The sequence below is a fragment of the Centropristis striata genome, chromosome 5, assembly GCF_030273125.1.
Source record: "Centropristis striata isolate RG_2023a ecotype Rhode Island chromosome 5, C.striata_1.0, whole genome shotgun sequence".
In the NCBI taxonomy this organism is placed as follows: domain Eukaryota; kingdom Metazoa; phylum Chordata; class Actinopteri; order Perciformes; family Serranidae; genus Centropristis; species Centropristis striata.
In genome coordinates this window covers 35256523-35273694 of record NC_081521.1, presented here as the reverse complement: position 1 = coordinate 35273694, position 17172 = coordinate 35256523, and the positions used below count along the sequence as shown (strand labels likewise).

Genomic DNA, 17172 nt, shown 5'->3' with positions numbered 1-17172 from the left:
TAATCCCATCAAGAAGGCAATTACTTTGTAAGATTAGCCAGTCAAGTTGCCGTGGCATTATTGATTCACTTATTAGCACAAATTTTGTAAACAAGTACACGCTCTAAAAGTCATGTAACTTATAAAATACATTTCTAACATTTACTAAAATGTCTCCTGTGCTTTCTGTTAAATGCTGAATGTTGTTTTCCAGCTGTCTGAATCCACTGGTGTGATGGTGTTAAGGGAGATTTTGCAGCCCAGTTTAACACAAACATAAACGAGCTGCTGTTGTAGGCTCTGTGACCATTTGAATATATCACCTTAAGTAGAATTACCGTGGTTGTATATCTGCCAACCAACTGTGGAACAGGTTACAGCCAGGTCTGTTAAAATTCAGAGTTCATACAAAGTCTTGAAAGTTTGGAAAATGCTAATAATTATAACCTTTATGTTCTCAAGGTTAGGAATATGCTTGAATTTGAATATTCTTGCAAATACTTTCTCTGTTTAACAAGATAATTAGGTGTTACATCTCTACAATTACTCATGTGAATCAAAAATCTCAAGTATTTGAAATGGAAACAATCCAGCCGTCATATTGTTTTGTCTCTTAGCATCTCACGCCAGATTGGAGCATATTGACACATTCAAGATATGATTATAAAGGCTTCTAGCGTTATGGTACCTTGAAAGTGCTTCAAATGTACTCTCAAAGCTGTTTTGCACAAATATTTTACTCCACACAAAATATTGTAAAGGTCTTTCATATTCAAACCCCAGGCCAGGCCTGTCCTTTTATATATAATTTTAATATTTTTGATTTATTATCTGAATTCCCGCTTCAGTAAAACACTGTTTTCTGAAATACCCTTGTCAAAACATACCCCATCAAATTATTTAAAGGGACATACATGAGGAAAATAACCTGCAAACCTTTAGACTACAAAATTTCTACAATCACATTTGTTAAAACAATGTCCTGTTGTGGCATTCTGACCTCTGCACTGTACCAATTTATAATTTATGACCTAAAAATCTAACCCGTTAGATCTATAATTCACTTCCTTTAGATTTAAGAGGTTTTACCTCTCATCCAGCTCAATGCACTTATTTAGCTCTCAATCATGACACACCACAGAGATCTAACACAGGTATGTAAAGATTATGCATGATAAATTGGAATTTATTTTACAGAAGAGAAAAAAAAGTACATTTCCGCTCCTTTCAAATATTGTGAGTCTTGCTCAGAACACTTGAATGTGTGTACTTTCATTGTATGAGGCAGTTATTTGTACAACAGTTAAGAAAATGTTCAGTGCAACATCAAAATTTAGGCCACGGCCAGAGAAGAGGAGTGTTCCTGATGTAGTCCTGGAAGCCTGGGTCAGATCCCCACTTCTTCATGGCTTGCTTCTCCAGGATGGGGATGCCGCTGACGTGACGCAGCAGGAACCAGACGAAGAGAGGTGACACCGCACTCAGGTACTGGTGACCCTCCATCACAGATGAGGCCGAGAGCCAGAGACCCGACCACTGCATGATCTCTCCTAAATAGTTGGGATGTCTGCTGTAAGCCCATAGCCCACTCTGGATGAATTTCCCCTGGAGGCACAAAAATAAATTGGACAATATGGTTACTGTACCCTCAGTGAATGATGCATGAAAGGTTGCACAACACGAGGTCTGTTAACTTACAGCATTATCCGCGTCTCGCTTGAAAAGCCATTTCTGCTGGTCAGCAATAGCTTCAGTAGCGAAGCCGAGGCCCCATATAGTCCAGCCGATGTAGTCCCTCGTTCCCAGAGGCACATCTCGCTTCTCGCTGTTCAGCATGAGGGTGGGCAGGAGGGTCATAAATACCCAGACGGCTGAGAAAAACAGAAAATAATGAATCATCTCCAACCAGCATTGCCTTAATACCACCATGAGCGAAATGCATTCAACTTACAGTAACCAACAGTTCCTACCTAGAATAAATACATACTAAAAGCTGGAAAACTAGACAGTGATTTATGCAAGCAACCCTCCCTAATGTTGAGTTGGTCAAGGACTATGGCAACGAGAGGAAGGCATTCGCATCACGACACAAGTACCTTGAATAGTCCAATATACAAAGAAAGTCCCTGGGCTGTCTCTGACATTGTTGAACCTGCGATCATGGCCGTCCTTCAAGATCCGCATGAAGAGGAATGTCCCTAGCCTGCAGAGAGGACATGATTAACCAAAGGCATTATTCATTAACCTGACTTTAAGGTTTCACATTCATTAGTTCCCACTCTGACCTCGCCAAGGACCCTACATGAGTTAAACCAAACTCTGCAGCTTTGAGTAAAAGAGGATATAATCAGTATTCCTCTAATGGAGTTTTATGTGCAGGGGGTGTCACTGGGTGTTTAACAATAGGAGTCAACACTGGCTTACTTACCTGAGTCCCCATGCTGTCACCATCCCAGTCTGCACCTTCTGACGGACATGACTGGCTCCTCCCCAGATACGACTCAGGTGGGCAAGTAATATAAATGTGCCAGATCCTGGAAGGAAAAAAAGAGAGAGACAAGCTGCAGACTCAGGGGTGGTTGGGCATGGGCATGGCGGATTGCTCTTCTTGTTGCACAGTAAGGCGTGTTCAATAAATCTTTTACTCGGCAAGCAAACTGCAGACAATTGGTTCCAAAGTTCAAGGGTAAAATATCCAGGAGCACAGCGCTCGGGGAAGAACCAGAAGAGGACAAGTAAAAGAGAAGTGTCAAGGTGATTAATTTGAGAAATTATAAAGAAATCAGTCATTGGTGTCGAGAGGTAAGACCCACTGCTTCACATGTAACAAATGATTTTAAGAAGTATCAGGATTTAAACTTACAGGCAGCTCTAATGTTGTCATTGCTTGTATACCTATAAGTCTTTTTAAGCTCAGAACTTTAGAACTTTTATTTTAGCTCAGTCACCGTATTAAAACTCAGTGTAAGTGTAAAAAGACACGATTCTGGTGCTGCAACTAAAGATTGTACTTATCATTATTTTCATTACTGGTTAATCTGCTAATTTGAGTACTAGAAAAATCTCGATCACAGTTTCATACAGCCAAGGGTGACATCTCACCATTGCTCGTTTTGTCAGATACACAGTCAAAAGCCCAAATATATTGACTTCATAATTGCATAAGACAACAAAGTGCTGGAAATCCTCACAATTTAATTGGTTAATTGTTGCAGCTTCAGATACATTAAATCTTACTTCATTCATTTTGATCACAACTATCAAAATTTGCATTTCTAACAATTTCTGCTGCTGTTGTAAATCATGTTCAAGCAGTTTTGACTTAAAGTCAAATGTTTTTTTTTTTTACAAATGCAAAATTAAAATCATGTAGCTATAACTATTAGACAGGCTGTGTTAATTTTGAACGGGGCCCCCTGTCTGACTAAAAAAGGGGCCCCAAGATCTGTCTGCACGGCCCTGCTGACACAGGCGCATGAAGTTAAGCTGATTGGATCTTTATGCAGCTTCTTAGGATGAAGGAGGAGCTTTCTGGCTGTTTCACAACAAAGCTGCTTTAGATAACTCTGGTTTCATAATGGTGACAGTTCAACAACTTAGGAAAAAAACGCATACAGCAGAGTTATGGTTAAACAATCTACCACTACGCTGTTTTTCTCGCTTAATTGTGATTCGCTCGTCTGTCAAATTAAAATTTTACTGAATGTCTTTATATAACCGGTCAACACATGGCCGCAGATCAACATTCATACAGGGACATTTTCGCCAGTTTTCTTTCTCATCTGTCATTACCTGCCAAATCATAAAACTTCTCGGTTCTGAGAGCCGCAGCCAGAGCCCAGCCGGCCCACTGGATGCCCAGGTCGGTGAAGGCACATTTGATCAGCGTGCTGCCCATGATCAGGTCCTGCAGGTCGGCGAGCAGCGCAGGAATCTGATCCGAGTTTATCATACAGCCACTCCTCCTCCGACACCAACAGAAATATAAACACTTCGGTTAAAGTTCACTGCTGCCATTATACTGCTGGGAGTGTCTTCCTGGTCGCAGGGAACTCTGGGTATTGTAGTTATTAGATGATTAGTGCGGTTCTCAAACTGAGGTTCAGGGAACCTGTAGTGTATTTTCTGCTACCGATTTACATTACTCTAATACTAAAAGTTCTGCTGTGTTAAAAGGCCTCTGTATGAACCTTTGTTCAGAACAGCCAGTCCTCAGGTAGAAACTGGTTCCAACCAGTAAAATGACCATTAATATCTGGGAATTGCCAGACAGTAAAGGCATTGGAACATTGAAAATAAACAGGTATAGGTTGTATCCTTTTAAGGTTAAAAAGTAGGCTTAGCAGCGTGCTCGTGTCCGGGAAAACGTACACATGTATGGGCTGTAACATTTGAATTAAATGATCTTACACACAGACATAAAGTCAGACGAACTGAGGGCTTCATTGGACTCGGAACACCTTTTTTCAGCAGCCTCAAATTGACAAAGTTTTTTCTCCGCTGTATTGAGGCAGTGTTCTGATTGATTGATAATAAAGAAAACTAAAAGGAACTTCGTTTTTAATCCACTCTTCTCACTCAGAGGGGTGGTAAATTTTACACCACAAACCTCCATGAGTCAGAGATTTTTTTACTACTTTACTTCTACTCAGTAGTGGAAGCAAGGCCGGATTTACGCTGGGGCAAGAGGGGGCCGAGCCCCCTTAAATAAATGTCTTACCCCCTCAAATCAAAATTTTAGAAGATGAGAAAGCACATTTTAATATACTCACAAAATTAATATACATTGCAATTTGACAAAAATTATCTGCAGTAGCGGAAAATCCGCTGAAAAAGGGGCACACGATACACGATTATTGATTGAAATCTGGATGAAGGATGTTTTATTTCATTTTATTCATTTATTTTTTATTTATTTTTTCAGTTTCCCCCCCTGAGGGATTGCCACTTTATTGTGGTCAGGGGGTTTGCGTGCCTCAGTGACCTTAAGAGCTAAACCAGCAGGAGCTTAGTCTTCAGGTGGGACACCTGGACAGGTCTGAAGGTAGAGGCCTGACAAAGTACAATCCACTTCTCCAGGTTGGGGTTGGACACACTTTTAATAAAGAAAGCATCGTTACTATAAGCACAGAAAAAAAAAAATGCTGGAGCATGATGTGTACACATGATGCCCCCTTCACGTCTCTGACTGCCCCCTCATATATGCCTGCCTAGAACTGGCCCTGAGTGGAAGTATTGACAGCCTTTACTGCAGTAAAAGTAACTGCGCCACACTGAAAATAGTGAAAATATTACTTAAGTAAAAATATGCTAGTATTATTAGCAAAATGTGCTCAAAAGTAAAAAAAAAAAATCGTCAAAAAACAAGCTCATAGTATAGTGTTATACTAATAAACTACTATTACTATTAAATACAGTTGCATATTACTTATGCATAGATGTGTTCAGGGTTGGAGTCAGGTCTTGTAAATATTTAGGGCTCAGCCCGAACCTATAGTCAGGGGTAGAAATGTATAGAACTGTATGCACTATGTTTTAAGCTATATGATAATGAAATGCCTAAATATCCCGGTGATGAAACCAGAACATAACAAATGCTTCACTCCTACCAACTACAACAAGCAAAAATTTTATATTTATGTCAGATTTATATAGGATTTCTTAAGGAAATAGTATCGTAGTAGTAGCATAGAACAACCTCCCATGACAATATAGGGTGAACCTATGGATGGCGCCATATCCCCAGAAGCGGAACTCCAGAACCACTGATTTGTTGGTCCAGAGAACGAAATGACTAAAAATGAAGACATTTTTAAAACCTAAAAGATTAGGGGATTTTGAACAAAATTTCAGGGCTGGAGCCCCATCCGATACCTACATGAGGGCTTCAATTTTTTTAATTTTGTAGTTGTATTTTTTGCTACACCCATGTGCAAGACCCATAAAACACAAATATTTGTCATTTTCCCTTCAGCCCTTTAAGTAGGCAATTCATTTGCATGAAAAATAATCCAAGCAATTTCAACAGGTCCTTTGAACCAACTTGTCATGTTTGGGCACGAATTAGTAGTAATATAGAATTATCATGTTGTGATATAATGCAGTTGAACGTAGTTTTAGATATGTTTCTACTATTTGTACAACCACTGCCATAGCTATAATAATTTATCAATCATTTATTGATATGCCGCAGGTGTGTTGTTGTACATTAAACATTAAAACCTAGATAGTTTCAAGGTGCAAAAGTCACTACAGAGAACTCTGGAGGTTGGACAGTGAGAATATTCTTGAAATAATAATACAAATGTTTCTTCTGTTTCCCTTCATCATCAGGAATAAACACAGCCGAGACAAAATATGGCCGAGAGCACGAGTCCAAAAAGCAGCTCTGGTGACTTTGCGAAGAAAGTCCAAAGACAGCTGAGCAGAAGCAAAGAAAAGGTAACAGTCAGCAAGTTTTGGTTTCACAAATAACACAAGAAATTATTGCTTTTAAATATTTGTTGCTTTGAGATGTGTGTTTTTTTCTGCAGGTGCTGCAAAGACTGGGGAAGACCGTGGAGAGCAGAGACGATCAATTTGAACAATATCTCCACCAGTTTACTGACCAGCAGGTCATTTTCATTCCTGGAACACATTGAACGATTCCCACTGCTGCAGCTACATGTTTTACTGGGATGGTTTATCGACTATACTCAGATAATCAAACATCAAAAACAGTGACAACAACAGAATCAATATCATGTTTAAGTCACAAAATCGTTCTTAAAAAGCCTCTTATTGATTTAAGCACACTGTTTAATTTTCAACATGTCTCATCTGTTTATTAGAATTGTTGTTGTTTGTATGTTTTATCGTCTTTGGATATTTTATTATAATATTTTTGTATTCATTTAATGGTTTGATTTCATTTCACTTTTATGTGTCATTCTGAGGACAGTTTTATTATTCCTTTTTTCCCCATTTAATATCTGTATTCCTTTAATTGCCTGACTTTATTTGCCTTAGTCAAGAAATGTTTCCACGTAAAGCGCTTATAGCTTTCTTTTGAAATGCACTTGTAAATAAAGTTTAGTATTATTATTATCATTATAACATTCATAAATCTAAAGACTGTTAATCATGCAAACCTCTTGTCCATTTGCAGACTGATGGGAACCGAATATACAAAGACCTGAGGAACTACATCAATGCAGTTCGAGGTAAAAATGCTTTCTGATGCTGCAGAGCTGCAGATTTGTGTCTTCTGCAGGTCTCATCTAAACAATTTTGCTTTTCACAGACATGCGTGAAGCTTCAAGACGCCTTTCCCAGTCTGCATTTGATGCTTATGAGACTGACTGGGCTGGAGAGGAAGATTTAGGAGCCATTGTGGAGGTCAGTATGAGAACAGAGCAGCTGCAGCTCCACCTAAGCACATTTGTGTTTTACAAGTAGAGAAGCAGCAGGATTCACATCGCCGGGGGAACAAAACGCCTTCTTTCTCTCGCTCTTTCATACATAATTAATGCAATATTTATGCTGCGCCTTTTAATAAGGGGGAGGACCTCCTGTGGAATGACTTCGAGGTGAAGCTATTAGACCAGGCCGTACGCACCATGGAGTCCTACGTGAGCCAATTCCCAGATGTCAGGGTAAGACAAGAGGAAGCAAGTATGCAAGCAAATAGACGTGAATACACAGACATGAAAAAGGCCTGAGAGCAAACACATAAAACCATATCAGGACACACAAGCAGTTCAAACATGCACACATGATATCTGGGTCTTCTGTCTTTTACAATCTGTAGGAGAAAGTAGCCAAGAGGGGAAGAAAACTGGTGGACTATGACTCTTCCCTTCACCACCTGGAGGCACTGCAGACTGCTAAAAAGAGGGATGATGTCAAGATAAGCAAGGTCAGTACTAATGGCAAGCACATTTCTTCTTCTTTTTTTTACATGGTGTGTTTTAGCCTTCTTTTGTTAAAAAAAATGCTTTTTTTCACTCTGCAGGCAGAAGAAGAAATGAATGCTGCCAAAAGTGTCTATGAATGCATCAACAATGAGTTAAAAGAAGAGCTGCCTGTGCTCTTTGAAAGGTCTCACTGAATACTTTCTATTATCATGTGAAATATGAGGGTGGATACACATTTAAATTCTATTTTGATGTTTTTCCCTTTTAGCCGTGTTGGGTGCTATGTGACGGTCTTCTCAGCTGTATCTAGTTTACGAGACATCTTCTATAAGGAAATGAGCACGGTATGTTTTTCTAAAGGCAGTTGCTACACAATACTTGTGTTATAAAATAGCTTTTTTTTCTGACCACTCCTCTTATCTTTCAGCTTAACGTTGATCTACAGAATGTGGTAAAGGAGCTGCAGGCTCAGCATCCGGACAAACAGTTTGCTTTGAAGGGAATGCAACGGTACGGCTTCCACTTTTTAGCTTTCAGTTTTTTCACACATTTTGTTTTAATGGTCGGCAGTTCAAAGAATGGTTTGCCACAAAATTATATCATCTACTCATGACAGCTGAAGCTCTGCAGAACTTCACAGATCATAAAACACTGTAAATTAGAAGTCTCCTCTCAGACTGATCCCTATTTTGATAACTACTGGTTATAACATCATTCCAAAGAGCTTTTAGTGGCAACTTTATTTTCATGTTTTGTGAATGGCTGGAATATGAGACAATGGGCCCTGCTACCCTTTCTTACATATAAAAATATACGTGGTTATAATACAGAGTAATGGAGCAAAGAATTGAAAAATGCAAGGCTGAAGTCAATGACCTCTCAAGGTCAGCAGAGGTGAAATAAAAACTGCCTCCACGCCTAAAATACTTTGGGTATGTTGATTATATGCTGAAAGGTTATAAAGTGTACAATGGGTTTGGTTATCTGCCCCTCTAGTTTTCAGCGTTGTTTAGCCTCTTTTTGTAGTAATTGTGTCATTTTGTAATTGCTTTGATCCTTTTGTAGTTATTTTTTGTCTGTGGTTGTTTTAACCCCATTTTTTGTAGTTGTTTTGCATGTAGTCATTTTGTATCTCTTTTTGTAGTTGCTTGTCTCCCTATGGTGATTTTGTACCACTTTGTTGTCTTTTTGTGTCTTTTTTTAATCATTTTGCGTGTCTTTGTTGTCTTTGTCTTTGTTTTGTGTCTCTTTTTAGTAGTTTTTGTCTCTTTTTAGTCATTGTGCATCTCTTTGTAGTCTTTTTTGCCTCTATATAACCATGCTATGTTTCTTTGTGATCATTTTGAGTCTTTTCCTGGTTGTTATGTGTCTCTTTGAGTAACATTTTAAAGGGGGTGGCCCAGGATAGCTCCTGGGCCTGTTCAGTAATCCATCCATGCTTTCGTAGACAAACAGTACCCACTGTGGGTCCAAAGCTGCAGTATATACTTTATTATTTGTGAGATTTCTGCCTTGTATGATTTTACATCCCACAGACTGTTATTTTTGGATGAATCTTTTTAATAAGTTGGGGATTGAAGCAAAACATCCAAACTATGTCCTTCCTTCCTCCCTGATATCACTGTTCAAAACATTGCAGCTATGGCTCCCTCAAGAGAAGATCTCTGATGTCTCCTAAGGCCTGGAAATCCAGCTTCTCTGAGTTCCACAGGAGCTATAGTCCTAAACCTGGTCCTAGGTTTAGTTTCAAGTCCCCAGAGAAGCCTCGCCACAGCACCCTGTCCAGAGAGAGCAGCACCCTCAGAACCTCCTCACAATCATCTCTTCTGGAGAGCCCCACCTCTGAGTCCAGGGACCTGGATGCGGGATCGAGCCACAGTGAGACCCACGGTACTCCTGCACAAGAAGAAGCTGCAGCTGAAAATGAGCTGAAGTCGGGAGAAGACAGTAACGAGACGGAAGAGGAGAAGGGTGTGAAAGAAGAGGAGTCTGAGCCTCCTGCAGAATCTGATAATAAGGCAGACAGTGAGAAAGCACCACCCAGTGAGAGCAGTTCTGAACTGAACAACTCCTGTGATTCAGTGAGCTTGGATCTTCAGCTGTCTGCAGCAGACAACGGCCCACTGCACATTGAAGAGGCAGACGACAGCCCGGTAGAGCTCGACACTCCTAAACCAAACGGACTGGAGAATGGTGAAGTTGCTGCGTTAAACTCTGACACTAAGGACCTGAGCATTCCTCACAAGGTTTGTCAATTTGATTAGCTGAGGAATGGTGATGCAGACCTTATCTATGTGTTGTTGTCTGCCATGACTAACATTTCTTTGTGCCCCATGTAGGATGCTCCTGCAGAAAAACAGGACTCAAAAACCACAGAGGTTTAAAGTATTCACACTTCAGGTGTGTATGTTTTTTCATGCATGCATGTTATCTGATTTCCTTCTGTATTTGACTGAGCTTTTTATAAATCTGTGTCTGCCTTGTGTTAAACAGAGAAGCTCGGAGGAGATTGAAGTCAACAGCTGCACAAAAGAGAAAAAAATGTCAGACAGCCACACTGAAGGGTCCAACTGTGGTGTCAGGAATGCTGGACTGCATTAAATGTTGGCGTTCTTTTAAAGAATATATTTTATTGAAATCAGTTGCACATACACTACACAGTATGGGTAAAGCCATGTTTCATCTTTAGTATTCTTTCAAATCAGATTTATGTATCTAATGTTAGAAAACATATATTCACTAATAGGTTTACATTGTTCAAAAACTTTCTTATGGACTAAAGTATGGTGTGAACTTCATTTCACATTTAAGTTTGAATGAGATGCAAGTATGTTTGATCTTTTTCACTCATAAAACTTTAATTATGCTAAATAGCTGTGCACTTTGAAGATAAATCTCTATGTAGGTGGGGTTTTTTAATCACAGTTTTACTAATTGGTTAAATGTGGATATAAAGATATATGGAAATGATTATGAAGTGTGTACACAATAAATCCTTCTATCCTGTTTAATTTAATTTAAAATGAGGTGTCAACAGCTGTGGATTCTTCTCTGCCAATGGAGGTTTTAAAATGATAGGGACAAAAACAACGAGCTCTCACTCAGCACACATTTCTCAGCAAAGGTCACTGTGAACCCAACATAACTTACATTAATGGAAAAGCTTAGAGTTACAGCTTCCTCTGAGAGTCATTAATCTAAAACAGTGTTTCATAATCAGAATCAGAAATACTTTATTGATCCCTGGGGGGAAATTGCTTTTCTTCCAGTTGCTGCTGTATGAGAAATAGAAATAATAAGTAAGTATAGAAATAAAATACAGATTAAAAAACACTCAATATACAACAACAATATAAAATACTAATGCAACAAGTCTTAAGTTAATAAAGATATGCACAAATAGAAATAAACATAGTACAGCTGGTCCTGATCTCTCCCTGCTCCAACACAGCTGATTCAAATGAACTCATTATTATGCAGCTTTAGGAGTTCATAAGAAGTTGTTGATTTGAATCAGCTGTGTTGGAGCAGGGAGAGATCTAAAACATGTAGTCTAAACATGTGACAGTCCAGAAGAAGTTTGGGAAATGCCGATGTGAAATGTTGGTTCCCAAACTGCGGTGTGTAGCAGTAGGGGAGTGCTGAGTGACATTGGGGAGTTATTTGAAGTTACATAACTTCCGTGCTGCTATGACTTTCTGTTTTTGCATTGGCATCCATGGAGACTTAATGTCTGAAGGGGTAGGGTTCAGTCTTTATCGGACATGTTCAGCAGTGGAAAATGTGTGTTTTTGCTTCATTCATTATAAGAAAAAGAGATGAGAGAGATGCTATTCAAACACAACTTCATTGCAGACTCAGGGTTCAAATAAAACAATGCATTATAACATGTAAAAGCACAATGAGAAAGCATAATTTAAAGAATATAAATTGCCTACAAAATAGCAAAAATTCCATGGTAGAGTGCTTAACTTTATGTTTGATCAACTCAACATTTTTTTTTTCAAATTCATTAAGGTAACAAAGATGTATCTTACAGTTAATTTTAAATAGTCTTTTTAAATTATTTTAAATAATCTTTTCAATTTTATAAGCACAAACAAAAACAATTCAGACAACAAAGCACAAAGCAAAACAAGTCCCACCCCAAACTAACAGAGCATTGCGGTATCTGACAGTTTTTAAAGTAACAAACTTTTCACGTGTACTACACCATTCAGGTCCCTTCAGTAATATTATCATAGCATCATTATAAGGTACCTGAAGTTTCTTGCTTTTCTGTAGTTTCACCACAGGTGTGCAGTATTGAGTGGAGTGTTTAATGCTCTGAGCAGAGACACCTTTGCATGCACTAAACTTGCGTAAGAGAATATCTGCTGGTGCATACACCATTCAACATTGCCTATAAATATCTTAATCTCTCATTTATTCTGTGATGAAATGTCTGAAATACTTTAACAGATTTGAGCTTAATGAAATGTGTTTTGGTTTACTGACCCACAGTGTCTCTCACTTCTTGAATTGTAATGTAAGGCTTTTCAACACTGATTTTTTCCCATTCAGGTTTCTATGAAATATGAACTCAAATGTGACAGTGAGTGTGTGACAAAGCTGATCAAAAGTAACCATGGATGACAGATATTTTGAATGACAGCATTCAAGCAAATATTTGCAGGTTAAAGCAAATATGAACTCTTCAAATTATTCTCATTGTCTGAACTCTTTCAACTGGAGAGACAACATACTTTTGGAACATAAAGTGGGCGGAATTGAAAATAGTTTAGGTGTTTTACAAAAGCAAGCTGCTGTGTGTTATGACTGGGCACTTCAACATATATGGACAAAAAGTAACCCCAGTGATGTCATCAGGGCTATCTCAGCTTTGGACAGGAGTTTGAAAAACGTCGTTGTTTACAATACAGGAAGGATATCGGGTGAGCCCCAAAATACAAGTGGCACAGTACTGGTGTGGAAAACCAAACACCACTGTTACCAGTAATTTAAACATATTTCACATGGCTTGTTGTTGCTAAATCTTTGTGTATTAATGTAATAAACTAGATTTGTTTGACAATTTATTCTCTAATTTAAAAAAAACAACCTAATTCAGTACCAAATGTGTGTAACAAATGGTGTCATCCCCAAAAAATACAGCAACAATTTATGGGACATAGTTGAGCATTATAGACTTCAAAAAGCCCTACATTAATGTTCTGAAACAATTTATCATCTAATTGATTAATTAAGTAATTTCAAGTCAGGTTCCCAAAAAAAATCAGCTGCCCACAACCTCCAATTTTTAATGGAAAAAGGGACAGGATGATAACAAATTTTTACTCCTTTTTTGTCATTCTTTTATTTTTACATTTTAATAACCAAACTCTTATCAAAAAAAGGGCACATTTATTGATAATAAAATAATCAATTAAAATATTTATTGGAGAATGGACATTTTCAACAAAATAACTCCCTTAACCCTCTAGAGTCCATGAAAGCACCTACACATTACTTCTTCATGACGTGAAGACATAATAATGAAGCAACGTCGAACCTTGCCATCAGCTTCCCTCTAAAGTTCTGGCTTGAAATTTTTTTGGGATTACATTTGGCCAAGTAAAACAGGAAATAATGTCAAATATATTTAGTATAAAACAATAGAACTAGAGATTATCCTCATTTTACCTGTTATATGTAATATTTCCAACCTGTATTCATATTTGCAACATTTAAAATTCTGTGTATTGAAATATAATTTTCAAGATCAGATTTTTTTTTAATTATCAGGACATATAGGTGAGGTTGCGCTGAAAAAACTGATTCCAACATGGCATGGTAAAGATTTTTTAACAGATTTTTTTTTTAAGTACATAAAAGCCCAAGATTTCAGAGGGTTAAATTAAGACTTTTGGCTCCTACTTTTCCACTCCGTTGCATATTTTTCCATCAGGAAGGAAACATCCTGTCAACAGACGATCTTTGCTTGCAGCGGGGGGAGGAAAGGGAGGGGCGGAAATCGAGAGCGTGAGCTGAGCTGCATGACTCACGAGTGCTGCTGGGAGGAAAAGTATCGCTACTTACTGTATTTCACGGACGCAGTTTCAGAAGCCTCAACAGACTCGCACACAGCTTAAATTTCAAACTTAACTTTAGCAAGTGTGCGTTAGTTTTCTCCACCTCGGAGTTCGTTTGCGAGGCGGAAAAGAGGGATTTCATTTAGCTGTTAAGTTTGTTTTGTGCCACGCGCCGCTGCGTCCAGGTAAGCTCATACAACAGCTGTGATGAACAATGTCTGATTGTTTAGCGCGTGAGAATCATGACTTTTTTCTGAAAATCAAGTTTAAATTTATTTCTCTTCCCCCTTCGCGGTGACTTTGTGTCAGTTAAGCAAACTTAAGAAGAACAGAGAAGTTTTGTTTCCCTTAAAATATTTTGCTGAGACAAAGAAAGTCAGTTTATGTCGCCAACAATGGTGGCAAAGGTGTGGACCGGTTTATTTCCATGTGACTTTAATAGACTTGAGTAATCGTCCAACTTGAACGTGGTTTGATAAAGTGATTGCGGAAATGTGAGTGAGACATGTGGTTTTTTTAGGGGTTTCCTGTGTTTGTTTATATTGTTCCTAACCTTATACTTATTGTTTAAAGTGATTATACTTTTTATATTTCTTCTTGCCTAAATTGCTAATACGCCTATACTTCTTGTTAATATCGCTTGTTTCTATATTGGTATGTTATTGATGCTTCTTTCTATTTATTTATTTTTGCTATAAAGTTTTTGCTGCTGTAACAATGAATTTCCCCGTTGTGGGACTAATAAAGGAATAACTTATCTTGTCTTATCTTTCAGGCAGAATTAATCAACACTAACCATGAATAGTAAGTGCACCTTTTTAATCAACTTTGATTAAGTGCTTATTTGTCTTTCTTCCTATTTTTGGCACTATTATGACACATTTGATTCCTGCTGGGATTTTCTTCAATTACATCATGAAAGTGATGAACTGAGTATTAAAGCTGCAAAGATTAATCGAGTAATCGATTACTGTAAGGGAATGCAATTAAACAGCAACTGTTTTAGTGAAATAAATTTAAAAGCCAATATTACAAACATTTGACCTTTTATTTAAGTTTTCATCTGACCTAACTGACCTGAAGTAAACTAGTGACCTTGGTAGGTTTTTGTTTGTTTGTAAGAAGCTTCCGTTTCTGCTTGGGGTGATGAGGAACTATCCATTCTCATTAAATGTATCCATTCTTATGATCTGTCAGCTCAAAAAAGGTGGTTATGCTCGATTCCAACCTAACTACAAATATGAAATTATCTGAACTTCTTTGTCGGACTCACAGAATACAGTTTCAGCTGAAATAGATTTGAATACTCTGTTCTGTTTCATCACTTTATTAAATATACAGGAGACAAATGCTTGTTGCATTTTCATGTATTTGTTCACTTCTCTGCAAGGAGAATTTCCACATTGGTCAAACAAAGTAACATTAAGTGATGTCATATTGTGCTATAGCATATTAACGTGGGTATTTTTCTCTTTAATGTAATTAGGCTTCTAGTTACTTTGCTAACTGAGCTTTTACAAAATGGTTAATCTATTAACCTATCCAACAGTGTAAAGTAATTAAAACTACCTCCACCAGATACAACAATAGTGCCAGCAATAATAATACAATAATATAACAACACTGCCTGGGGCCATCCTGTTCCCTGCTGTCACCTACAGTCGACGGAGGTCAATATACTCTGTTTGGAGAAGCAGGCTGCTCTGGACGGGTGGAGCATCAAAGTGTATTTCTAAAATCTATTTTCAGTGAATGCTACATTTAGGCTAGTTTTACCACTGTACCTTGCTGTGAGACAGTACTGTCACGTCACATTTTGCACCTGCCTATGTGTAACGCATCTGTTTGCTGGATAGATGAGAAGTTCATAGGCTGCCACACCCGAAAATCAAATATCAGATGGATGAGAGCCCTTAAAGCAGGGGTGTCAAACTCTGGCCCGCGGGCCAAATTTGGCCCGCAGTGTAATTTAATTTGGCCCGCGAGGCAATACCAAATTATTATATTATTATTGTAAATTAATGGCATTGATGTGTTTTTTATTTGAAATTTGATTTTGCATGTCTGCACTATTTAGTTATATATTGTATGTTTATAAGCGTTGCTGGTTCCATATTTAATGTTAAAGCAAAACATGTTTGGTATATATTAAAAGGTTTATTTGTTCAATGTTGGCCCGCGATTTTATTCAAGTTTTAAATTTTGGCCCATTGTGTATTTGAGTTTGACGCCCCTGCCTTAAAGGGATAGTCCAGATTTGGGTTGATGTGGGGTTGTATAAGGTACTTGTTCATGGTCAGTGTATTACCTGGTCAATCTGAACTAACCCTTTAAAACACCAAAGTCACACAACAGCAGAAACTAACTAACTAACCAATCAAGGCAGCAGGAGACCAGCAACTCTTGTGTTCTGCTCGGTAAAATTACTTTTTTTGTCAATGGAATCTGGTGGCAGAGTCCTTCAGATTCCCCCACATTAACTTTAACAGGGCTGTCTGATGGCATGGTGAAACGGTGAAAATATTTTGAATATACTGTACCCTTAAACTGATATTGACCTTTTTTAGGTGGCCACAATATGTGGGGGTGTGCTTACCATCATCTACTGTAGCTAAAACACTGACTATGGTTAAGTACCTCATAACTCCACTTTTAGAAAAATCCAAACTATCCCTTCAATTACATTTTGCTCATTAGGACTGTAACTGATTATAATTTTCACTTATGATCAATCAATCCTTTTACGCAATTAATAATTTGATTTATAAAACATCAGTAAACGGTGAACAATGCCTAAATAAAATATCTTGCGGTGAGATTAAATTACTCAAAATAGTAACCTTTTCTGTTAATTGATTAACAAACCTCTATTGCCAATAAAACAGTTGAGCTCCACTTCAGTAAACTTTTAAATGCAGAACTTGTTACAAAGGGTTTTATATTGTGGTGTTGCTACTTGTACTAAATGAAATGCTCTCGGTACTTGTAGCACTGGTGTTGCATCACAGAGGATTCCGAAATAAATAAGAGCTTGACAGGTTTCACTCCCAGCCCTTAATAATCAGATTACTGTGTCCCAACACTTTATATTCCCTCCTCAGCCAGCAGCTATGCAGTTACACAACTCGCTTCCAGCAGACTGTGCTGAAGATAGACCCCCTTGTGACATTTTTAACACCCTTTTTATCTTCCAGATTCAGATATGGTGCCTTCAACGGTCTCCACAT

The 17172-nt window shown here is 38.1% G+C and overlaps 2 protein-coding genes across 3 annotated transcripts; one reads left to right on the top strand and one right to left on the bottom strand.

Annotated features, from left to right (window-relative positions):
• Window positions 1-1136: 1136 nt before the first annotated feature.
• On the bottom strand, window positions 1137-4004 carry si:ch211-210c8.6 (uncharacterized). The gene is made up of 5 exons (XM_059332299.1): window positions 3772-4004; window positions 2408-2513; window positions 2076-2182; window positions 1678-1850; window positions 1137-1584 (listed from the first exon to the last, which is right to left on the bottom strand). The coding sequence occupies exons 1-5, from the start codon at window positions 3929-3931 to the stop codon at window positions 1306-1308; spliced, it is 825 nt and encodes a 274-aa protein (XP_059188282.1). The 5' UTR covers window positions 3932-4004; the 3' UTR covers window positions 1137-1305.
• Window positions 2554-11129, top strand: bin2a (bridging integrator 2a). 2 transcript variants are annotated; one of them, XM_059332297.1, is made up of 13 exons: window positions 2554-2733; window positions 6313-6420; window positions 6513-6593; window positions 7127-7181; window positions 7262-7356; window positions 7518-7613; window positions 7769-7876; window positions 7973-8058; window positions 8143-8218; window positions 8302-8384; window positions 9514-10120; window positions 10214-10274; window positions 10368-11129. In XM_059332297.1, exons 2-12 carry the CDS (start codon window positions 6337-6339, stop codon window positions 10256-10258), a joined length of 1416 nt encoding a protein of 471 aa, XP_059188280.1. In that variant the 5' UTR covers window positions 2554-2733; window positions 6313-6336; the 3' UTR covers window positions 10259-10274; window positions 10368-11129. The 2 variants fall into 2 exon arrangements, with proteins under 2 accessions (XP_059188280.1, XP_059188281.1); XM_059332298.1 differs by lacking the exon at window positions 2554-2733 and adding an exon at window positions 4019-4037.
• Window positions 11130-17172: the final 6043 nt, after the last annotated feature.

What these genes read in the sequence shown, in the direction of transcription:
- si:ch211-210c8.6 (XM_059332299.1), bottom strand. Translation starts at nt 3,931, where the DNA reads ATGATAAACTCGGATCAGATTCCTGCGCTGCTCGCCGACCTGCAGGAC. An exon ending in TGTATATTGGACTATTCAAG is followed by an intron (nt 1,851 to 2,075) that starts GTACTTGTGTCG and finishes TGTTTTTCTCAG; the next exon opens with CCGTCTGGGTATTTATGACC. An exon ending in AGCGAGACGCGGATAATGCT is followed by an intron (nt 1,585 to 1,677) that starts GTAAGTTAACAG and finishes TTGTGCCTCCAG; the next exon opens with GGGAAATTCATCCAGAGTGG.
- bin2a (XM_059332297.1), top strand. Translation starts at nt 6,337, where the DNA reads ATGGCCGAGAGCACGAGTCCAAAAAGCAGCTCTGGTGACTTTGCGAAG. An exon ending in TGAGCAGAAGCAAAGAAAAG is followed by an intron (nt 6,421 to 6,512) that starts GTAACAGTCAGC and finishes TTTTTTCTGCAG; the next exon opens with GTGCTGCAAAGACTGGGGAA. An exon ending in ACCAGTTTACTGACCAGCAG is followed by an intron (nt 6,594 to 7,126) that starts GTCATTTTCATT and finishes GTCCATTTGCAG; the next exon opens with ACTGATGGGAACCGAATATA.